Source organism: Triticum aestivum, chromosome 7A (assembly GCF_018294505.1).
Source record: "Triticum aestivum cultivar Chinese Spring chromosome 7A, IWGSC CS RefSeq v2.1, whole genome shotgun sequence".
NCBI classification, from domain to species: Eukaryota; Viridiplantae; Streptophyta; class Magnoliopsida; order Poales; family Poaceae; genus Triticum; species Triticum aestivum.
The window spans coordinates 575,808,726-575,833,154 of NC_057812.1; the positions used below are offsets into that span (position 1 = coordinate 575,808,726).

Genomic DNA, 24,429 nt, shown 5'->3' on the forward strand with positions numbered 1-24,429 from the left:
AACACTTCTTTCCCGTATTCCCGTAACTCCCCGGTACTCCGAAAAATATCCGAATCACTCGGAACCTTTTCGATGTCCGAATATAGTCGTCCAACATATCGATCTTTACGTCTCGACCATTTCGAGACTCCTTGTCAGGTCCCCGATCTCATCCGGGACTCCGAACTACCTTTGGTACATCAAAACACATAAACTCATAATACAAATCGTCACCAAACTTTAAGCGTGCGGACCCTACGGGTTCGAGAACTATGTAGACATGACCGAGACACGTCTCTAGTCAATAACCAATAGCGGAACCTGGATGCTCATATTGGCTCCCACATATTCTACGAAGATCTTTATCGGTCAAACCGCATAACAGCATACGTTGTTCCCTTTGTCATCGGTATGTTACTTGCCCGAGATTCGATCGTTGGTATCTCAATACCTAGTTCAATCTCGTTACCGGCAAATCTATTTACTCGTTCTGTAATGCATCATCCCGCAACTAACTCATTAGTTACAATGCTTGCAAGGCTTATAGTGATGTGCATTACCGAGAGGGCCCAGAGATACCTCTTCGAAAATCGGAGTGACAAATCATAATCTCTAAATACGCGAACTCAACAAGTACCTTCGGAGACACCTGTAGAGCACCTTTATAATCACCCAGTTAAGTTGTGATGTTTTGGTAGCACACAAAGTGTTCCTCCGGTAAACGGGAGTTGCATAATCCCATAGTCATGGGAACATGTATAAGTCATGAAGAAAGCAATAGCAACATACTAAACGATCAAGTGCTAAGCTAACGGAATGGGTCAAGTCAATCACATCATTCTCCTAATGATGTGATCCCATTAATCAAATGATAACTCATGTTTATGGTTAGGAAACTTAACCATTTTTGATTAACGAGCTAGTAAAGTAGAGGCATACTAGTGACACTATGTTTGTCTATGTATTCACACATGTATTATGTTTCCGATTAATACAATTCTAGCATGAATAATAAACATTTATCATGAAATAAGAAAATAAATAATAACTTTATCATTGCCTCTTGGGCATATTTCCTTCACCCTGCGCTGCATCCACTCCACAAATTTCCCTCCATATGTGTAATATGTTTGATGTTTTATGAAAATTTTACGGTGCGACGAGCGCTCCGGCCGAACAGATCCTGTAAACACATCCCTTGTTATACACATTTTATGGGACGCGTGGTTGCAGAATCTGCTAGAGATGCCCTAACTATCTACTACAGAACTACATACTGATATGCAAGCCCTTGTTCCGTTGGAATTCAGAACAACAACATGCTTCTGAGAAACTAAAACATGCTACGGTTAATTCCCCTGTTCTGACCCTGCCTGATTTCCCTAGGCCATGGACTCGAGTAGCCTAGCGCGAAAGCTGAGGTCGCTGTGCATCGCGGGGGAGCTCTCTCGTGCCGTGAGCCTCCTCCACCGGAGCGCCGTGTTCGCCGTCTCGAGCGCCTACGCTCTTCTGCTGCAAGAGTGCGTGAACCGGAGGGACGCGAGGCTCGGCAAGAGGATCCACGCGCGCATGGTCTCCACCGGCTTCAGATGCAGCGACTACATGGCCACCAAGCTGCTGATATTTTATTCCAAGATCGGGGAGCTCGGCGTCGCCCGGAACCTGTTCGACGGAATGCCGCGCAGGGACGTCGTGGCGTGGAACGCGATGATATCCGGGTGCACGCGCGGGCGGGAGGAGGCGCAGGCGGTGGACATGTTCGGCCTGGTGCGGGCTGAGGGGCTGAGGCCGGACCAGTTCACGTTCGCGTCGGTGCTCTGCGCGTGCGCCAGGATGGCCGCGCTGGACCACGGCCGGCGCGTGCACGGCGTCATGGTCAAGTCCGCCGTCGCCGCCGTCAACGTGTTCGCCAACAGCGCGCTCGTCGACATGTACCTCAAGTGCAGCAGCGCCGAGGACGCGCGCCGGGCGTTCGCGGCCGCGCCGGAGCGGAACGTCACCATGTGGACCGCGCTCATCTCCGGGCACGGCCAGCACGGCCACGTGCGCGAGGCGCTGGCGCTCTTCGGCGAGATGACGCGCGACGGGTTCCGGCCGAACGACGTGACGTTCCTCGCTGTGCTCTCGGCCTGCGCGCACGGCGGGCTCGTCGATGAGGGTCTGATGCACTTCTCGTCCATGCCGTCGGACTACGGGCTCACCCCGAAGGGCGCGCACTACGCGGCGGTGGTCGACATGCTCGCCAGGGTCGGCAGGCTCCGCGAAGCCTACGAGCTTGTCAAGAACCTGCCGGACTGCCAGGAGCACTCGGTGGTCTGGGGCGCGCTGCTGGGCGCCTGCAGGAAGCACGGCGACGTGGGGCTGGTCGAGCTTGCCGCGCAGCGCTTCTTTCGGCTGCAGCCGGGGAATGCCGGCAAGTACGTCGTCCTCGCGAACACGTACGCTGCCTGCGACATGTGGGACAGCGTGGCCGGTATGCACGAGTCCATGAAGTCGCTGGGCATTCGGAAGGACCCTGCTTGGAGCGCCGTCGAAGTCCAGGGGAAGAAGCACGTCTTCCTCGCCAGAGACACATACCACGACGAGAGTTGGGAGATATATGAAGCCTGCAATGCCTTGGCCCGCTCGATCAACGAGCACTCCTTGCGAGTGTGAGCTATGGTGGAAAGGATCGGCAATCGCTGCTGGTCGGAGATGTTCATAAATCCTTGCGATTTGTTGAGTGACGATGCTGGCCTTGTCGTTTGTTGCAATTCAGCTGTATCCATGGACTGACAGGCAGTACCGGCAGTACCATCTGAAGGGGATGTTTCTGAATGATACAGCACAGTCGGTCGTTCGGAAAGAGATAGAACAGCTGGTTTCTCTGGAAGCAACAAACTCAGGTCAGCTAGTGCCATACTAACTCTGTTTCCAACAACAGTTGCCTGAATGAAACTTTCCCAAATGTTTATTGCGCTTAACGTCGACAAGATATAAATTATGGGTAAAAACTGGAGATAAACAAGTAGATCATCCTTATAGTATTTCAGGTGGGCAAAGTTGAGACACCAGACACTATTTCCTCCTCTTCCCATAACAAACCGTGCCTGCTAAGACTGAATGAACAAACTCCCTTATGTTATTCTTTTCGGACAAATGATTAAACCTCAGCAATCTACTGCGGTAATGCAGAGGCTCTAACAAGCCTTCTTGATCATCACCTAAGTAATGTGCTTCACAGCACATGCCTACCAGCTAAAACAAACCTACATATCTATCTATGTCTTCTCTTCCAGTGCTGTTACACTGAATCTTTCGGGACAACATTACACCATGAATGGAGAGCATTATCAGTTGGGGACAAGTGTCCCAACAAAACCCACACCGACGACAAAGAAAGCGATGGATTGCATGAAGAGAAAGACATAGTAATATCTTTTGCCAAACAAAAGGTCATAACTTCCACAAAAGAATATATAGGCTGCAACACCAAGCTCCAAAAGCTGCAACCTGATTCCATATTAAAGTTTAGGTACGAGAGTTGAGAGATGCACATGAGAAAACCAATTATGATAATGTACCTTTCTCTTATCCGCATTCGCAGCTTCTTGGTAACTTTGCTTTGTACTTTCATCTTCAGAATATCACCAAGCTTTTCTGTCACCACCCACTCATTCACCCTCCCTAGCTCCAGTAGACCGCTGAAGGTCGCCTTTGTTCTATGCAATGACATGACATTCTCAAACAGTACCCAAAAGATAACCAAGTGAAAAGACCTGCATCAATTGATGATTTCTCATGTTAATACACATGTGTCGAAGTTAGGAGGTTTAGGTTCATCACCTTTTAAACAAATTGCATAGATGAGATGATTGGTACCTTGGAGTCCCAACAGCATTGAGAAGGGTGATAACGGTTGGAATGTAGAAGTAACCCCACCTTGGTATCTCAACCTCAGGAACAAAAACTGTGGCTGGGATAACAAGGCAGTAAAACACAGACGTCAAAATGTGCCCGATTATCTTGCGCACGAGAAAGAAGTTGTAGATGACGTAGATTTTCTTCCAAAGCGTCACTTTCTGCATCAAGATCAATATAGCTTGTTAGCAATAAATTTTATCTGTAACAGAAATTTCAAAATATACTAGCTTGGTGCAAGTGACCTGATTTTTGACAATCTCCATCAACATTTTCCTGAACAGATTTGCAGGCCCGCACGACCATCTATGTTGCTGGTACCGAAATGCCTTGAACGTACTTGGGAGCTCACTTTTAACCTGAAACAACATTTACAAGTTTGGCACATGGTTCATACAAGGAGTGCAAAGTGATGCAGTGGTTTTCTTGCATGAAACTGATAGGTTACTGGTGCATATTTACCCTGAGATCACCAAGGCACACAAACTTCCATCCCTTGAGGCTTGCTCGGACAGCCAGGTCCATGTCTTCGACCGTGGTTCGGTCCTTCCAGCCACCTGCCTCATTCAGAGCAGATATGCGCCACACACCAGCGGTTCCTGTTAAACAAGTATTTTGCATGTTAAGAAGACGGATCAGGTGATGCAAAGTGTGACTGCTGGCTGCTGCTAAAATCCATGTTCAAGTATGTACTACTATCTGTTAGTTAGTCCAGGAAAATATATATGGGGAATTTGATCCTTCAGTTGTGTTATCTCTATCAACCTTTGTGTTTTTTCTGTATCTTTTTCCCGGTTAGACCTAGAGCTGCCTAACATCAAAATCGTTAGCGCAATTGATTATCTGCCTAATGGTAACTCTGATCATGTTGCAACCTATGCTTGTTCTAGTAATACTATTGTGTCCCTTGGTTTCCTAGTATTGTTTCGTGGAAGAGCTGACACAGAAGGCAAATGGTACACTGATGCAATTGCATACGATTTTCTGACAGTGTGATTTGATGCCATGTTTGCCTTTTCCTATTTATGTACACAGGAAAAAGAGACAGAAGCTTATAATTGGTCAAAAGGAAACACAGAGGCCTCACAAATGTAAATGGTGACATTCATATATTGCGAGATCAAAAGTTTATTACCATTGAAGCCAAAGAAGGCATAAGCTGAGGAACCCACTTCTTGCTCCACCTTGAAGTGATAGTCCAAGGACATCTCCTGCATCCTTGTCATCAAGCACTCATTTGCATTCACTGCTTACTCACACAGAATCAGCAGCAGCAAGAGAAATGTCAGCACCATGCAGTACAGAATTTCGGCCAAAACAAGAAGGGATGCCCGAGATGATGTACCGAATACCCAGCGGGCCTGGACGAGGGCGATCTCGGGGTTGTGGACGAGGAAGGGCATGGCGCGGCTCAGGTAATCCGGCTCGGGCTGGAAGTCGGCGTCGAAGATGACCACATAGTCGCAGTCCTTGACGTAGCCGTGCTTCATGCCTTCCTTGAGCGCGCCGGCCTTGTACCCGCGCCGGTTGTCCCGGATCTCGTACTTGATGTTTACACCCTTGTTCGCCCACCGATGGCACTCCGCCTGCACCAGCTCCTGCACCGTGGTATACGCGATCACGAAATGAAAACATCAGGATCCGTGCATAACTGCATATAGTATATGCATGCAGTTCACGTTAATGGCCGTATGTACCAATTGTACTAAAAGAATTAAAGAAACAACAATGGGTGAGCATGTGCATGTTATGCGCTCTTTTCGCACACTTCCTGCCATAAGAAAATGCTAGGTTTTCCGTGTCTCCCGGCGGATAGGGCCTCAGGAAGACGAGATGGCGGCAGCTCCTTAAAGATGGAATCAGGTTCTCATCGCTCAGTCTCTATCCTGATGATGCGTCTAGCATCGTTTGGGGCATGTGGAGGTGTGTCTCCGGCGGATCTGTTCTTGATGGATTTGCTCAGATCATGTCGTTGTTCGTCTATGTTCGTCTGTCTTAAGGTTGGATCCTTCTGATCTGCGCTACTCTTCAACCACATCGGTTGCTGTTCTGATCCGTTGGTCCTATGATGCCTTAGCATGATGCTTCCCGACTGTCTAGTACAACAAGTTTTGCCCGGCTCCAGCGAGGGAGGGGCGATGACGACGGCGCGCCTTCGGCTTGCTTCAGTGCTTGTAGTCGTCGCTAGATTGTATACGGATCTGGATGTAATTTTTATTATTTCTAGTGTTCGTTGTACTGCCACGATTGAAGATGAACAGATGAAAAAATTTGAAAAAAAATTCAACAAACAACCGCACGTGTACTGATATATGCTAAGTGCGTATATACATGCGTGTGCTTCTTTTTCTGAAGAAACCACGGTAAATGAAAAGTCTGAACTACCTGAATCTTATGGATACTGGAAATGTGCTGGAAGTTGGAGAAAATGCTTATGGTTTGTGCGCGTATGCCTATGCGGTTTACCTTGATGGCGGGGTCCGTGGAGTCGTCCAGCACCTGGATGACGATCCGATCCGACGGCCAGGACAGCCCGCACGCCGCCCCGATCGACTTCTTGTAAACCTGCGAGTCAACCATACAAAAAAAGTAAGAAGAACTCCTACAATTTTTATCGGAGGGCGGCATTACAGCGAAAGATTTTGCCAGCAAATGGCAGATTGTCAGCAGCCAATACAGTAAAATCCGTACAGCGACGTGGTTTCGTGCTCTCTCTTTCCTCTAGGCTGTGGAGCGTAGACAGTGCTCACCTCGCGTTCGTTGTACATGGGGATCTGGACGAGGACCATGGGATAGGCGGCGTTGCCGAGCTCGGGGTCGTCGTCGCGGAGGGGCTCCCACCGCCACTGCCGCTCGGGGTGGCGGCCGATCAGCCTCATCGCCACGATGACGACGGCCATGTACACCTTCTCCACGAACAGGATCACGCACATGGCGAGGCAGACCATCACGGACGCGCGCAGCAGCGGCGCGATGACCGGGCCGCGGACCTGCTTCCACACCACCGCAATCTGCTCCGCCGCCTCCATAGCAGCACGCACGTTAGCAGACGAGAGGCGAGTAAACTAGCAGCGACAAGAATGGGGCGTGGCTGCTCCTGCGTGGAGCTGGGATGTGTCTGTCCTGTCAGCGTGGTGCTGGTGGTGGGAGCAAAGGCGAGGGTATAAAAGGAGGGAGAGAAGCGAGAGGGACGGCGGCGATGACGTCGGGTAGGGGTGGCTTTTTTTGCTCGATTTATGGCGTATAAAAGATAGAGATTGGAGATCTCCAAATACTCCATATCACCAATTTGATTGCGCTGACTGCTGCTGATATTTGTCCGTGGTTGTAGTTACTTATATATGGTGCAGTAACATTTTGCATGATATAGATGGTATATTGTTCTACTTTACTTTTTGTATTTTGTGTAAAATTCGCTCTTTATTCATTAGCTGATTTTACGAGGCTATATTGGTTGTGGCATTTCGTGCACGATATGGTCAATTTACCAGTTGATATTTTGCGTGATATGGTGAATTTAATGATTACTTTTACTTGTAGATCCAAAATCAGTCTAATTAGGCCTAGATTGTATGAGCGATTGTATTTGTTGTACACATGGATAGAGGATGTGTATGTCAATAAACCCAATTAATGGCATGGTTCAATTTGTCTTACTCCCTCCGTCACAGTTTAGAAGGCACAGTTAAATTTGCCTGCGTTTCCATAATAGACAAGGTTTAGGACGCATTGCATTTATTTCTAGTAGCTAATTAGTACTCCGATATACTATTTCTATATGCATGCGTAGTGTGAATGCTATTTCTTAGGCCATCTTACAACCAATAGATAACCACCTAGGTCCCAGAGAATTTACAAGCGCGACTACTAAACCGTGACGGAGGAAGTACCAAAACTTGAGACCTTGTACCCTCAACTTTTTTGATAGGACTCGTCCAATTGCACGGATAAACGATTTCGGCGCGCGAAAGAAGTCTTGCGTGGGAACACATAATAGGACATGTTTTACAGAGTGCGGCGTTGCAGAGGCCGGGCTCCATTGAGCCCGTTTTGCCAAAAAAATATATTCAAAATATACTTAAAAGTTTCAAAAAATATCAATTTTTTTTATACAAATACATATGCATGTTTGTCAAGTAGGTAAAAAGTTTCATCATGTAATTCAGTTATTTGTGTGCTACACAAAAAGATAAATATGTGTAAAAACAACAAAGATATAGCCTATATTAATCTGTGTATTTATCTTTTTCATATACACTACATGAAAACATATATGTTCATGAAATTTCATACGTGTATAATACAAATACACATGTATGTATAGACTTTTTTTTCAGATTTTTTCAATGTGTGAAAATAGTATTTTCGCTGAAAAAAAATAAAGAGCTATGTGGAGCTCGGTCTCTGCAATGCTTTTTCGATGTTTTACAGGATTACTTATAGCTGCGAACAAATAGTGATGTGCGGGCTTCAAATGTGGAAGAACTCTCCCCCAGGTGGCTCTTGGCTTTGGCCGCTTTTGAGCAATATATTTAGGTGGGAGAACTCTCTGCCCGGTGATTCCTCAAAAAAAAGTGATGTCTGGACTTCAAATGTGGAATTTCTAACAACACAAGTTTCTTACATGGTAATGTATCAAACCATGATATCGTGATAGCCCAAATTTTATGTTGTGTGAAAAAAAAATTGTGGTACTTTGAATTTTACATGTCCACATGTTTGATGATCCTTTGATCCTATGTCTAGATCAAACTACAAACAACTCCCTGGTTGCTTCCATGTCTTATGCTATTGGATCTAGTTTTGTGGTCTAATTGTGTCATTCAGAAGTTTGTGTGAGTAATTGTATTATTTGATGTATGTGCATGTGCATTCACCTAATACTTGATAAGACATGATATAGTTGATATTGGTGAGCACTCAATTAACAAATGTTTAGTATCACGAGGTTTTAATGTCTTAGTATCTTTTAAGATATGCATTGTGAAGGTTTCCGTTTCTTGTATGTTAAATGTGTTTGGTATGCCATGTAACAATAAATATGTTGGCACTGGTTTATTATTTTGTATCTTTTATTTAGTAATTATTAAATGATAAAAATATAATCAATAAATATTCTATGATATGTAAATATGATATATGATGGTATATCGATCTCGTTATCAATATCCTCATGAAGTTTCGTATTTCAAACGTGTCTATATGTTTTCCACTATTGATGAAATAAGGGCTGATATGCTATTAATGTGTTACCATGTTTTTGCATGTGTACTTTGCTAGGTGTTGTGTGGTGGAAGTGAGGTGCTCGATGCCGATGAATGTCAGCTCTATGTGAGTTCTCATTGCTGCAAAATTATTGGCATGGGCAGAAATGCTAGACTGGTTAACTGGGGTAGGGGTTTGATCTATGTCTAGATGTGTCCTGACATGTGTGTTCAATCAACATCAAATCTATGCAAAGGGATCTAATGGATACACATTGTCAATTTCGCTTATTTGAAAACTTAAAATACCCCTAAAGTTTAAAATCTTTGTTTGGTACCTCTCCCATGGGGTTATCATGACTAAATGACAACCTGACAAAGCATAACTAGAAGGAAAGAGCAAACAAAGTTGCTTTTGTAAGTAAATTACTCAAAGTCAGCTCATTCGGGGTAACCACTTTTTGTTTTTTTCTTGTAGAACACTACGTCTCAGGTAGTCCGTTACTGATGTCGGTACTTCTTTCTTGAGATTATTTTGATGCAAAAAATTTAATGGGAGCCAATAATCAGGTCCAATAGTCCAAATGTAATAACAACGGTACACTGGCAGACATGAATCAAGGCATAATGCATGCTAATTTGAAATAGACGATTGAGAGATAAATGTGACCCTGTGAGATATACATGATTACCTAAATCGTGGTGCGATTTGTGACCTACCACAGCAACCAACTGCGTAAACAACAATTCAAAGTCAACCATGCATGATGGGGGTCTCAAAAATGGGGAGGGTAGATAAAGTGATCAAGGGGAGATTCAGAGTAGCCACCTACATGGCCATGCCGGTCATTCTTGTTGTAGCATCAGGACCTTCCCATATGGCTAGGTTCTTGTTCAATCATGAACACGTCATGGCTAATTTTGATCAACACATGTCTGGTGTGGCACAGGCAAAGACAGATTAGTAGTCGAGTCACTCACATGTCCTACGAGCGCAAGTAGGTTTCCACTAGAAGTCCAGGGGACGTGGATCACTCATAGGTTCCAAACTCAATTTGGTGCGCACATCAAACATTAGAAAAAACAACTTTGGTGCATGCAACCCGCATTAAACAAAGCGTTCGTCCATTGTAAGCCGCGAATAGACTCTAGTTTCCATTTTACCGGTGAAACACACAACGATCTTAGCACAAATTTTGCACGCCATTGATCTCCACCGTGATTGTAACGCCCTCGATTCAATCGTACACTAATCATACACGCAAATGTGTACGATCAAGATCAAAGACTCACGGGAAGATATCACAACACAACTCTAGACACAAATTAAAATAATACAAGCTTTATATTACAAGCCAGGGGCCTCGAGGGCTCGAATACATCAGCTTGAATACAAACGAGTCAGCGGAAGCAACAATATCTGAGTACAGACATGAGTTAAACAAGTTTGCCTTAAGAAGGCTAGCACAAAACAACAACGATCGAAAAGGCAAGGCCTCCTGCCTGGGAGCCTCCTAACTACTCCTGGTCGTCAGCGGTCTCCACGTAGTAGTAGGCACCGGCGGTGGCATCTGGCTCCTGGGCTCCGACATCTGGTTGCATCAACCAGAAAGAAAAGAAAGGGGGAAAAAGGGGAGCAAAGCAACCGTGAGTACTCATCCAAAGTACTCGCAAGCAAGGATCTACATTACATATGCAACATTATCAAAGGAAGGCTATATATGTGGACTGGGCTGCAGAAGTGCCAGAATAGAGAGAAGGCCTAGTCCTATCGAAGACTACCATCTTCTGGAAACCACCATCTTGCAGCAAACAAGAGGGAGTAGAGTAACATAAAGTAAAGCGGTAGTAGTGTTAACAACCTCGGCCAGAGATCCTTTCTCGACTCCCTGCGAGAAAGCAATCCCAGAGCCATACTATCCAGTTATCATCACAATCAAATCCTCATCACCATCCAGTTCTCATCACAAGTATCCAGTTCTAGTTGTATCGATCGGGATACAACTCCAAGTGTCCGTTACCGTAGGACAGGCTATCGATAGATGTTTTCTTCCCTGCAGGGGTGCACCAACTTACCCACCACGCTCGATTAACTCCGGCCGGACACACTTTCCAGGGTCATGCCCGGCCTCGGCCAAACAATACGCCGCAACCCAACCTAGACTTAACAGAGAGGTCAGCACGCCGGACTAAACCTATGCCCCCAGGGGTCATGGGCCATCTCCCCGGAAACTCCTGCACGTTGCGTACGCGGCCGGTGAGCAGACCTAGCTACCTCCTTCAACAAGGCAGGCGCTTGCGCAGTCCAACCCGGCGCGCGCCACTCAGTCGCTGACGTCTATTAAGCTTTGGCTGATGTATACGACGCAGAACGCCCATACTATGCCCACGTGATGGTTAGTGCTATCAGGCCAGAGGCCCCTCGGATCAAATATCCAAATCGTAGTGGATTAGGAACGCGCGGTAACAAGCAGAGACTCACGAAAGAGGTGACCCCGTTGCCCCGTCTCGAGGACTTGCGGCAAGGGCTAAGAATGCCCGGCCACGCCTCGTAATTATCTCACGGGCACCTTCCAGGTCAACCCGTCTCCACATCACTTTCCAAGTAACAGTTGTAAAGTCCAAGTATCCGTGTGTCCAAACATCAAGAGGAAAACCCAAGGAATCACCCTCGGTGGGTTCCACTCAATGTAATCATCAAGGTGAACGTAGAGGAATCACCCTCGAGGTTCACACTTGAGGGGTTGCACGACAGAGTCGTATCGGAAGTGGTTAAAGAGGAAATCACCCTCGATGACCACGACCGAATAGCTACACTACAGGGTTAACATCAGAAGTGTTGTAGAGGTCTCACCCTCGGCACTCGATAGTATCCCAGTAGTGTCGAGCAACTAAGGGGAATGTGATGTGCGGTGCCGGGGCCTGGTCTTCGATCCCGTTGATCGGGTCTTCAATGATGAAGCAGGGGCAACAAGGACAAGGTGGGGGTCACTGATGGATCACTAACCAACCTATACTAAGCAGTTTAGGATAAGCCGGTAAGGTACAATAAGCAGATACAAAAGGAGGCTATGCATCAGAATAGGAGCAAACAATAACAGTAGCAAAATCTAATGCAAGCATGAGAGAATGGAATGGGCGATATCAGGATGATCAAAGGGGGGCTTGCCTGGTTGCTCTGGCAAGGAGGGTTGTCGTCGACGTAGTCGATCACAGGGGTATCGGCATCGGTCTTGGGGTCTACCGGAGAGAAGAGGGGGAAGAAACCGTAAATACATAGCAAACAGAGGTAACACTAAGCATGACATGACGATACATAGCGCTAAGCGTGCTCTAACGCGGTCCTAGACGTTAAAGGTGAAGGGGGAAAACAACCGGGAAGGTGTTCCCGGTTCCGGACCTGTGTCAGACAGATGACCGGAGGGGGAAAGTTCCATGCTCAGCATGCTATGGGCATGTGACAGATGAACGGACCGCATATTCGGATTCGTTGGATTTTTCTGAGCAACTTTCATATAGAAAACATTTCCATCCGAGTTACGGTTTATTTTCTATGAATTTTTAAAGATTAAACCATTTTCTGGATTTATTTAAATTAACAGAAAGGATAAAATGACATCAGCATGACGTAAGCATAACGTCAGCGGTCGGCTGACCAGTTGACCAGTCAATTGGGGCCCACCAGTCAGTGACTGGAGCTGCCCAGTCAGTCGTTGACCTGGTCAACTGGGACCGCCGGGCCCAGCTGCCAGTGACCCAGGGGGGTGGCCCTGACCGGCCACGTCGGCAGGGCGCCGGAGAAGGCTCCGGCGACCTCTCCCGCGACGGCACGACGCCAGAGACGGCCGGGATTCGCCTACAGGGGGCCAACACAGGCGCGGGCGGGCGCGTTCGAACGGGGAGAGCCCGCCGCGTCGCGTGGTGAGACCGGCCGGAGCTGGAGCTGCCAGAAACGGCGCCGGCGACGAGAGTGGCGGGGCCCGAAGCATGGCGAGCTCGCGCGAGACGAAAGTCGCGGTAAAAGGACGACGCACAACTCCTACGATGACTACTCGAAGCCACGAACGCGTCGGTGAGCTCGGCGGACTGGGACGGGCCCTACAGCGAAGGCCGCGACCTCAACAACGGAGCCAGGGTGCGGCAATGGCAGCGCGTTGCCCAGGGCTTGCTACGGCGCGGAAAGAGATCAAGGACGGGGAGAGGAAGGGGGGGTGGAGCTCACCGAGCGGCACGCCGATGGCCCTTTGTAGGTTAGGAGCGCAGGGGAAGCCGGAATCGAGGGATCTCGCCGGCGACAAGGGCGGAAGGGGACGAGCTCGTGCGACGTCAGCGGTGCTTCCCAGCTCCACCTGGGGGCACCAGACGACGGAGTCGACCCCGGCGGAGCTTCACGTCAAGACGGCGGAGCGAGGCGGTGGCTGTGGCCGCGGTGACGACGGAGAACGGCGGCGAGCGCGCTCGGGAGAGGCGGGCGAGCGAGACAGGGTGGGGGAAAGAGCAGGTGGATCTGGGAGGCGAGAGAGGGGAGTGGAGGTAGGTGGGGAGGAGGTCGAGGCGTCGAGGGGAGGGGCCCTTATCCACCCGCGGCGTTGCCGGCGAGGTGGTCGGGCGGCGACGCACCCCTGTAGCGGTGCGCACCGGGGGAACAGGAGGGAGGGGAGAGCGATGCGGGGAGCTGGGCCGGCTGGTTGAGGTGGGCCGAGGCCCATGGGGGGGCACGGTGGCCAGCTGGCCAGTCGGCCCAGTTGAGAGGGGGGCTTTTCCTTTTTTTTTCCAGCAGCTTTTGCATTTTCTTTTTGCCACAATTGACTTTGCAAAATTATGCCACTGGCCAAAACAATCTCAAAGAATTATTAGGCACTGCCAAAAAAAGATTGTGAGGCTTTAGAAATAGTTTGCCATTTTCATAAATTAAAAAGGCATTTAATTTATTTCTTAGGCCACTGTTTGAAGTAGCTTAGGCCACTCAAACCTTTTGCAAAAATGTTGGTTCACCACCAATATTAGTTGTGGATTATTCTGCACATGATGAACATTTTTGTTTTCATGTCTGAGCATTTTGAATTTCAGACAAAATTTGAATTTGAATTCAACTGGAATGTGAAAGAACATGAGACAATAATGATCAGGCACATGTTTAGCAAAAAGATTAACTTAACCCCAGGGGTTACTGTAGCATTATTACACCGGGGTGTTACAACTCTCCTCCTCTAAAAGAAATTCTCGTCCCGAGAATTAAGAGGTAGAAGGGAAAAGATCGGGGTATTCAGCCCGGAGGTTATCTTCGCGTTCCCAAGTGGCTTCCTCTTTAGTATGATTCGACCATTGCACCTTGAGGAACTTAGTAACCTTCTGGCGGGTTCGACGTTCAGCTTCTTCAAGAATGCAGATCGGATGCTCCTTGTATGTGAGATCATCTTGAATTTCAATCAATTCCGGATCCACTTCACGTTCCGGATCCTTGAAGCATCGACGAAGTTGCGACACATGGAAGACGTCATGAACGTGAGAGAACTGAGGTGGCAACTCCAGTTGATAAGCCACCAGTCCACGACGGGCGAGAATACGGAAGGGACCAATGTAGCGAGGAGCTAACTTTCCCTTGACTCCGAACCGATGAGTGCCTCTCAAAGGAGTGACACGCAGATAAGCTTGTTCACCAGGTTGATAAGTTGAACCCCAGTGTTTCCGGTCATAGTTGCTCTTCTGGCGGGATTGGGCCGCCTTGAGATTATCCCGGACAATGCGAACCTGCTCTTCAGCTTGTTGAATAATGTCCGGACCAATGAGTGCTCGTTCCCCAGTTTCTGACCAATTCAGAGGGGTTCGGCACTTACGTCCATAAAGCACTTCAAAGGGTGCCATCTTCAAGCTGGCTTGATAGCTGTTGTTATAAGAGAACTCCGCATAAGGGAGAGATTCTTCCCACTTCTTGCCGAAAGAAATAACACAAGCTCGAAGCATGTCTTCAAGAATTTGATTGACTCGCTCGACTTGGCCTTGGGATTGGGGATGATAAGCAGTGCTCCAGGTAATATGAGTTCCCATTGCCTCTTGGAAACTATCCCAGAACTTAGAAGTGAAAATACTGCCGCGGTCTGAACTGATCTCCTTCGGAATGCCGTGGAGTGACACAATTCGGGAGATATACAAGGTTGCCAATTGACTAGCAGTGATAGTCTCCTTGACTGGCAGAAAGTGAGCAACCTTCGAGAATTGGTCGATGACGACAAAGATAGCATCGTTACCTTTCTGAGACTTGGGAAGGCCAGTGACGAAGTCCATTTGGATCTTATCCCACTTCCATTCAGGAATCGGAAGCGGTTGTAGAAGTCCAGCCGGTTTTTGATGTTCTGCTTTGACGCGACGACAAACGTCACATTCTTCAATATATCGAGCAATGTCTTGCTTCATCTTAGACCACCAGTACTTCTGACGGATGTCAAGATACATCTTGGTACTTCCCGGATGAATAGAGAGAGGGGTGTCATGCGCTTCTTTCATCACCTTCTCTGTCATAAGCTCGAACCGGGGTACGACAATGCGATCTCTGAAGTATAAGGTTCCATCTTCACCAAGTGAGAAATCTCTGGATTTCTCTAAGGCAAGATCCTTTTTCATCAGATCAACATGAGCATCTTTGGCTTGAGCAGACTTGATTGCTTTCAGAAGAGTTGGTTCCAAAACAAGGTTATTCAGAGAACCCTGTGGAACTAGTTGAAGGTTCAGCTTGCATAGCTCTTCATAAAGGCGGGGTTGAGCTTTGTAGACCTGGTGATTATTGCAATAAGACTTTCGGCTTAGGGCATCGGCCATTACATTAGCCTTGCCAGGTGTATAAGATATACCGCAGTTGTAGTCAGCAATAGCTTCCATCCATCGCTGCTGACGGAGGTTCAGATCTGGCTGAGTAAACAGGTACTTCAGACTCTGATGATCAGTGAAGATCTCACAACGATTACCGAGAAGGTATTGTCGCCATAGCTTCAATGCAAAGATAACCGCTGCAAGCTCAAGGTCATGAACCGGGTAGTTTTCTTCGTGAGGACGCACTTGACGGGAGGCATAGGCAATCACCCTGCGCTCTTGCATTAGAACACAGCCTAATCCTTGACGTGAAGCGTCACAATAGATGACAAAGTCCTTGCGAGAATCAGGGGGAGCAAGCACTGGGGCAGAAGTCAGTTTATCCTTGAGTGCCTGGAAACTTTCCTGACATTTGTCTGTCCAATCAAACTTAACGCCTTTGTGAAGCAGATTAGTCAGTGGCTTGGCGATCTTGGAGAAGTTCTCGACAAAGCGGCGACAATAGCTGGCCAGTCCGAGAAAGCTTCTGACTTGCTTGACAGTCTTTGGAGGGGTCCAGTCAAGAATAGCCTGAACGCGCTCTGGGTTGACGGCAATACCATCCTTGGAGATAACATGACCAAGGTAGGTGACTTCGGGTAACCAGAATTCACACTTGGAATACTTGGCATAAAGTTGATGCTCTCGAAGCTTCTCCAGAACAAGACGAAGATGTTCAGCATGTTCTTCTTTATTCTTCGAATATACCAGTATATCATCCAGATAGACTACGACGAACTTGTCGAGGTAATCCATGAATATATAGTTCATCAGACGAGAGAATGTAGCTGGAGCATTGGTTAAACCGAATGACATGACGGTGTACTCGTAAGAACCATAACGAGTCACAAATGCGGTCTTTGGAATATCCTCTTCACGAACACGGATCTGGTGGTAACCCAACCTCAAGTCGAGTTTAGAGAATATCGATGAACCAGCCAGTTGATCATACAGATCATTGATCCGAGGAAGGGGATATTTGTTTTGAATTGTAGCTTGGTTGATAGGACGATAGTCTTGGACCAAACGGTTCGTACCGTCCTTCTTCTTGACGAAGAGAGAAGGTGCTCCCCAAGCAGAGGAACTTGGACGAATGAAACCCTTGTGAAGAGATTTGTCGATTTCCTCCTTAAGCTCAAGGAGTTCATGAGGTGGCATCTTGTAGGGTCGTTTTGCAATAGGAACGGTGCCTGGTTTCAAGTCGATGACGAACTCGACAGCCCGGGCAGGGGGTATTCCTGGAAGTTCTTCTGGAAATACGTCTTGGAAGTCGCGAACGACTGGAATCTTTTCAATTCCCTCAAGAGGTGCCGCGTTCAACGCATTCAAAGCATAAAGTCGTGCTTCAGCGTTTTGAACAAGCTGAGCATGGTAGGTTACAATCTCATCTGAAGGATGTAGGAGGTGAACGACCTTGGTAGCGCAAACGATAGAGGCAGTATGCGCTTTCAACCATTCCATTCCCAGAATGAGGTCAATATTGGAAGACTCCAGAATAATGGGAGAAACAAGGAATTCCAACCCTTCAATTTCAACAGGAACGTCGCGACCAATCATGGTAGTTTGACATCGGCCCGCAGGGGTGCGTACCACTATCGGAGTGTTCATGGGCTCGCATCGAATGTCATGTGCGTAAGCAAAATTTTCTGACATGAATGAATGTGATGCTCCTGAATCAAACAAAACAGAAGCTGGTACTGAATTAACAAGGAGAGTACCCATCACAGTGGCAGGCTGGTCTTGAGCTTCATTCAGATCAATATGATTAGCCTGACCACGACCATAAGGTCTGGCATTGTTGTTATGGGGCTGATTGTTACGGTCAGTTGAAGACAGAGCCAGCTGATTCTGATTCTGAGGGCATTTCCTGGAGCGGTGACCTGGAAGGCCACACTTGAAGCACAGACCATCATTGGGATTGGGAGCAGAAGCTTGGGGTGGTACAGCCCGAAGGGGCTGCCTCTGCGGTTGAGGAGGCAGACGAGGTGCAACATAGGACTGTCTTGGTGCAGGTGCAGTTGGACGATACATGCTGTGGGGAATCCATATCCGACGCTTCTGCGCTGACGGGCCCGAAGATGGGCCAGCATCACGGCTACGCCTGAGGGATCCCTGGTGTTCCTGAAGACCAGTCTCAACCTGAATAGCCTTGTTCACCAGGGTGGCGAAGTCGGCAAAGTCATGAACGAGCAATGCTAGCTTAATATCAGGGTGAAGTCCATCACGAAACTTCTCTTGCTTACGAGCATCAATTGCAATGTCTTCTTCAGCATAACGCGACAAGTCCAGAAATTCCCGTTGATAAGCATCTACAGTCTTGTTGCCTTGGGTGAGGTTGCGGAACTCTCGCTTCTTCCTGTCCATGGTTCCCTGAGGAATGAAACGGGCACGGAAGGCAGCTTGGAAATCCGGCCAAGTAATGACCGTTCCAGCAGGTAGGGTACGCCTGTGGCTGTCCCACCATTGAGCAGCAGGACCCTTCAGAAAGAAAGATGCGAAGGTGACATAGCTGGCAGGGGCAACACTAGCAGACTCCATTTCATATGTGATGTCGCGGAGCCAGTCATCAGCATCAAGGGGTTGAGTTGAGCTGCGGTAGATAGTTGGGTTGAGGCGCATGAAGTCCTGCAGAGTTACTCGGGTTGGATGTTGATTCATGTTCGGACGAGGAAACTGAGCCATCATTCCTTCCATGAACTGGCGAGTTAACTCAAACTGTTGCCTCATTCCAGTAAAGAATTCAGGCGGTGGTGGGTCGTTGGCACCACAGCCACGACCAGCGGGTCTAACCATCCTGCTAACATGTAACAGGGGTAGTTCAGCATTGAGCATTTGCAAAGATAAGGATCATTCATGATGAAAACATGCATAATGAAGGAGGTACGATGGATTCCACTCCGTAGTCAACACGACAGGGTGTGCACTACTCAAAAAGCTATTCTAAGGAATAACTATGGCTTCATCCAACTTCGGGGTGAATGTGGTCACGGGATCCTAATGTTAGTAAATTCATTTAACCCGAGTAGAAGAGAGTTCAGAGTCCCAGAGTATAGACGAGGAGTAAAAGATGCTAATACCACCCAATAGCGACGTGGGCCCGTAAGCCACACAGCCAATGTTAGTAAAAGTTTTGAGTGACTAGACTCAACTTCGGCCAAGGAGTTGGAAAGGGGGCTACCTACAGGCAGTCGGCTCTGATACCAACTTGTAACGCCCTCGATTCAATCGTACACTAATCATACACGCAAATGTGTACGATCAAGATCAAGGACTCACGGGAAGATATCACAACACAACTCTAGACACAAATTAAAATAATACAAGCTTTATATTACAAGCCAGGGGCCTCGAGGGCTCGAATACATCAGCTTGAATACAAACGAGTCAGCGGAAGCAACAATATCTGAGTACAGACATGAGTTAAACAAGTTTGCCTTAAGAAGGCTAGCACAAAACAACAACGATCGAAAAGGCAAGGCCTCCTGCCTGGGAGCCTCCTAACTACTCCTGGTCGTCAGCGGTCTCCATGTAGTAGTAGGCACCGGCGGTGGCATCTGGCTCCTGGGCTCTGACATCTGGTTGCATCAACCAGAAAGAAAAGAAAGGGGGAAAAAGGGGAGCAAAGCAACCGTGAGTACTCATCCAAAGTACTCGCAAGCAAGGATCTACATTACATATGCAACATTATCAAAGGAAGGCTATATATGTGGACTGGGCTGCAGAAATGCCAGAATAGAGAGAAGGCCTAGTCCTATCGAAGACTAGCATCTTCTGGAAACCACCATCTTGCAGCAAACAAGAGGGAGTAGAGTAACATAAAGTAAAGCGGTAGTAGTGTTAACAACCTCGGCCAGAGATCCTTTCTCGACTCCCTGCGAGAAAGCAATCCCAGAGCCATACTATCCAGTTAGCATCACAATCAAATCCTCATCACCATCCAGTTCTCATCACAAGTATCCAGTTCTAGTTGTATCGATCGGGATACAACTCCAAGTGTCCGTTACCGTAGGACAGGCTATCGATAGATGTTTTCTTCCCTGCAGGGGTGCACCAACTTACCCACCACGCTCGATTAACTCCGGCCGGACACACTTTCCAGGGTCATGCCCGGCCTCGGCCAAACAATACGCCGCAACCCAACCTAGACTTAACAGAGAGGTCAGCACGCCGGACTAAACCTATGCCCCCAGGGGTCATGGGCCATCTCCCCGGAAACTCCTGCACGTTGCGTACGCGGCCGGTGAGCAGACCTAGCTACCTCCTTCAACAAGGCAGGCGCTTGCGCAGTCCAACCCGGCGCGCGCCACTCAGTCGCTGACGTCTATTAAGCTTTGGCTGATGTATACGACGCAGAACGCCCATACTATGCCCACGTGATGGTTAGTGCTATCAGGCCAGAGGCCCCTCGGATCAAATATCCAAATCGTAGTGGATTAGGAACGCGCGGTAACAAGCAGAGACTCACGAAAGAGGTGACCCCGTTGCCCCGTCTCGAGGACTTGCGGCAAGGGCTAAGAATGCCCGGCCACGCCTCGTAATTATCTCACGGGCACCTTCCAGGTCAACCCGTCTCCACATCACTTTCCAAGTAACAGTTGTAAAGTCCAAGTATCCGTGTGTCCAAACATCAAGAGGAAAACCCAAGGAATCACCCTCGGTGGGTTCCACTCAATGTAATCATCAAGGTGAACGTAGAGGAATCACCCTCGAGGTTCACACTTGAGGGGTTGCACGACAGAGTCGTATCGGAAGTGGTTAAAGAGGAAATCACCCTCGATGACCACGACCGAATAGCTACACTACAGGGTTAACATCAGAAGTGTTGTAGAGGTCTCACCCTCGGCACTCGATAGTATCCCAGTAGTGTCGAGCAACTAAGGGGAAAGTGATGTGCGGTGCCGGGGCCTGGTCTTCGATCCCGTTGATCGGGTCTTCAATGATGAAGCAGGGGCAACAAGGACAAGGTGGGGGTCACTGATGGATCACTAACCAACCTATACTAAGCAGTTTAGGATAAGCCGGTAAGGTAACAATAAGCAGGTTACAAAAGGAGGCTATGCATCAGAATAGGAGCAAACAATAACAATAGCAAAATCTAATGCAAGCATGAGAGAATGGAATGGGCGATATCGGGATGATCAAAGGGGGGGCTTGCCTGGTTGCTCTGGCAAGGAGGGGTTGTCGTCGACGTAGTCGATCACAGGGGCATCGGCATCGGTCTTGGGGTCTACCGGAGAGAAGAGGGGGAAGAAACCGTAAATACATAGCAAACAGAGGTAACACTAAGCATGACATGACGATACGTAGCGCTAAGCGTGCTCTAACGCGGTCCTAGACGTTATAGGTGAAGGGGGAAATCAACCGGGAAGGTGTTCCCGGTTCCGGACCTGTGTCAGACAGATGACCGGAGGGGGAAAGTTCCATGTTCAGCATGCTAGGGGCATGTGACAGATGAACGGACCGCATATTCGGATTCGTTGGATTTTTCTGAGCAACTTTCATATAGAAAACATTTCCATCCGAGTTACGGTTTATTTTCTATGAATTTTTAAAGATTAAACCATTTTCTGGATTTATTTAAATTGACAGAAAGGATAAAATGACGTCAGCATGACGTAAGCATAACGTCAGCGGTCGGCTGACCAGTTGACCAGTCAACTGGGGCCCACCAGTCAGTGACTGGAGCTGCCCAGTCAGTCGTTGACCTGGTCAACTGGGACCGCCGGGCCCAGCTGCCAGTGACCCAGGGGGGTGGCCCTGACCGGCCACGTCGGCAGGGCGCCGGAGAAGGCTCCGGCGACATCTCCCGCGATGGCACGACGCCAGAGACGGCCGGGATTCGCCTACAGGGGGCCAACACAGGCGCGGGCGGGCGCGTTCGAACGGGGAGAGCCCGCCGCGTCGCGTGGTGAGGCCGGCTGGAGCTGGAGCTGCCGGAAACGGCGCCGGCGACGAGAGTGGCGGGGCCCGAAGCATGGCGAGCTCGCGCGAGACGAAAGTCGCGGTAAAAGGACGACACACAACTCCTACGATGACTACTCGAAGCCACGAACGCGTCGGTGAGCTCGGCGGACTGGGACGGGCCCTACAGCGAAGGCCGCGACCTCAACGACGGAGCCAGGGTGCGGCAATGGCAGCGCGTTGCCCAGGGCTTGCTACGGCGCGGAAAGAGATCAAGGACGGGTAGAGGAAGGGGGGTGGAGCTCACCGAGCGGCACGCCGATGGCCCTTGGTAGGTTAGGAGCGCAGGGGAAGCCGGAATCGAGGGATCTCGCCGGCGACAAGGGCGGAAGGGGACGAGCTCGTGCGACGTCAGCGGTGCTTCCCAGCTCCACCTGGGGGCACCAGACGACGGAGTCGACCCCGGCGGAGCTTCACGACAAGACGGCGGAGCGAGGCGGTGGCTGTGGCCGCGGTGACGACGGAGAACGGCGGCGAGCGCGCTCGGGAGAGGCGGGCGAGCGAGACAGGGTGGGGGAAAGAGTAGGTGGATCTGGGAGGCGAGAGAGGGGAGTGGAGGTAGGTGGGGAGGAGGTCGAGGCGTCGAGGGGAGGGGCCCTTATCCACCCGCGGCGTTGCCGGCGAGGTGGTCGGGCGGCGACGCGCCCCTGTAGCGGTGCGCACCGGGGGAACAGGAGGGAGGGGAGAGCGATGCGGGGAGCTGGGCCGGCTGGTTGAGGTGGGCCGAGGCCCATGGGGGGGGGGCACGGTGGCCAGCTGGCCAGTCGGCCCAGTTGAGAGGGGGGCTTTTCCTTTTTTTTCCAGCAGCTTTTGCATTTTCTTTTTGCCACAATTGACTTTGCAAAATTATGCCACTGGCCAAAACAATCTCAAAGAATTATTAGGCACTGCCAAAAAAAGATTGTGAGGCTTTAGAAATAGTTTGCCATTTTCATAAATTAAAAAGGCATTTAATTTATTTCTTAGGCCACTGTTTGAAGTAGCTTAGGCCACTCAAACCTTTTTGCAAAAATGTTGGTTCACCACCAAAATTAGTTGTGGATTATTCTGCACATGATGAACATTTTTGTTTTCATGTCTGAGCATTTTGAATTTCAGACAAAATTTGAATTTGAATTCAACTGGAATGTGAAAGAACATGAGACAATAATGATCAGGCACATGTTTAGCAAAAAGATTAACTTAACCCCAGGGGTTACTGTAGCATCATTACACCGGGGTGTTACAGTGATTGAAAAACATGCTAATGGCTTAGTGTATAATTACTGTGGGGAAATGTGATGTGTTAGCCCACCTTTATCCCATTCATGAGTGACTTTGTGAGTTGTCCACCCATCACACCATGCTAGTTTCTCTCTCCCCATGTGTTTTTATTTCACTTCCAATCTTGAATCTCTTATATCTTTTGAACTGAAAGGCTAATATATGTTTCGTTTGCATATTGTGATCCTTGCTATGAATATTTTTAAACCACTCTAGAATAAATTTTGACAATTTTTACAATTTCACCAAGTTTAAAATATTAAAACTTGAATTCATAATAATTACTTTTTTTGCCAAACTTCAAAAAGTTTTAACAAGTCCCATATGAATCAACTCAATTCGTAATATTAAGTTTATGTTTAGATTTAGGGTTTTGTTGGGGATATAACTACCAGGTATGACCCGCCCAGAAGGGGTCGGGTCAATCCTAATGGCGGGTTACTAAAAGTTCAGTGAATATACAAGGCGATGGTTTAGTATAAACCTTGTAGTAGGCCCAAGCCCAGAGGCGGATTGAGGCCCATGATTGTAAATCGCCATGAGTAAGAAAGGCTTGTAAAGAAAGGCATGTAAAGGAAGTCACCGAGCCGGACACATTATATGAGCCGGCCGGGACTCTGTAGGCCGCCAGGTGTCAACCCGTGTATATAAGGGGACGACCCGGTGGCGGCTTAGGGCAAGAGACAACAGATCGGTAGCCAAGCTAGCGGACTCGCTCCTTGGTAATCGAAACCTAGCAATACAACATCAACTGGACTAGGCCTTACCTTCACCGTAAGGGGCCGAACCAGTATAAACCTCTCGTGTCCTTTGTCCTGATTAACCCCTTTAAACTTCCTAGTTGCGATGGCCCTATGACTAAGTCCTTTCGCTAGGACATCTGCCGTGACAATTCCATGACAGTTGACGCCCACACCGTGGGGCCAGCGCACGGTGGATTTGAGTTCTTGAAGGGAAACTTCGAATGTCTCAAGGGATACGCTGTGGGCCGGATGACCAAGAGTCGTCGCGGAAAGCTCTACATCGACGACGAAGGCTGGGGCCTCGACGCCGGCTCGATTGAGTACGGGTACCAGGTCCCCTTCGGCGGAATCCATGTTTTCATCGATCGGATCAGCGAGTCAGGCCCTAAGCCGGACATCTGCACCAAACTCATCGAGACGGCTCAGCGCGCGAGACCCGCCCGGGCTCAATCTGCCGTGCGGCGGGCCTTCGTGGGTTGCATCCATGGAGGGGAATTTTCTGAAGGATCGATAGACGGTGGTGAGACAGCCAT

General features: G+C 48.6%; 2 protein-coding genes across 3 annotated transcripts; one reads left to right on the top strand and one right to left on the bottom strand.

Annotated features, from left to right (window-relative positions):
- The first annotated feature begins 1,285 nt into the window (after positions 1-1,285).
- Positions 1,286-5,245, top strand: LOC123148376 (pentatricopeptide repeat-containing protein At4g16470). Of its 2 annotated transcripts, XM_044567767.1 has the most exons (3): positions 1,286-2,864; positions 4,164-4,564; positions 4,915-5,245. In XM_044567767.1, the coding sequence occupies exon 1, from the start codon at positions 1,369-1,371 to the stop codon at positions 2,632-2,634; it is 1,266 nt and encodes a 421-aa protein (XP_044423702.1). In that variant the 5' UTR covers positions 1,286-1,368; the 3' UTR covers positions 2,635-2,864; positions 4,164-4,564; positions 4,915-5,245. The 2 variants fall into 2 exon arrangements, with proteins under 2 accessions (XP_044423702.1, XP_044423701.1); XM_044567766.1 differs by lacking the exon at positions 4,915-5,245 and having other exon boundaries at positions 4,164-4,565.
- LOC123148377 (probable glucomannan 4-beta-mannosyltransferase 9) lies at positions 3,075-7,003 on the bottom strand. The gene is made up of 9 exons (XM_044567769.1): positions 6,630-7,003; positions 6,346-6,444; positions 5,225-5,477; positions 5,015-5,125; positions 4,342-4,478; positions 4,125-4,238; positions 3,841-4,040; positions 3,543-3,737; positions 3,075-3,471 (listed from the first exon to the last, which is right to left on the bottom strand). Exons 1-9 carry the CDS (start codon positions 6,906-6,908, stop codon positions 3,312-3,314), a joined length of 1,548 nt encoding a protein of 515 aa, XP_044423704.1. The 5' UTR covers positions 6,909-7,003; the 3' UTR covers positions 3,075-3,311.
- Positions 7,004-24,429: the final 17,426 nt, after the last annotated feature.

Bases quoted from the DNA above. Each gene is read 5' to 3' on its own strand.
- LOC123148376 (XM_044567767.1), top strand. From the start codon at position 1,369: ATGGACTCGAGTAGCCTAGCGCGAAAGCTGAGGTCGCTGTGCATCGCG.
- LOC123148377 (XM_044567769.1), bottom strand. From the start codon at position 6,908: ATGGAGGCGGCGGAGCAGATTGCGGTGGTGTGGAAGCAGGTCCGCGGC. The intron at 6,445-6,629 runs GTGAGCACTGTC...GTTGACTCGCAG, and splicing joins CCATGTACAACGAACGCGAG to GTTTACAAGAAGTCGATCGG. The intron at 3,738-3,840 runs GTACCAATCATC...CAATTGATGCAG, and splicing joins AATGCTGTTGGGACTCCAAG to GTCTTTTCACTTGGTTATCT.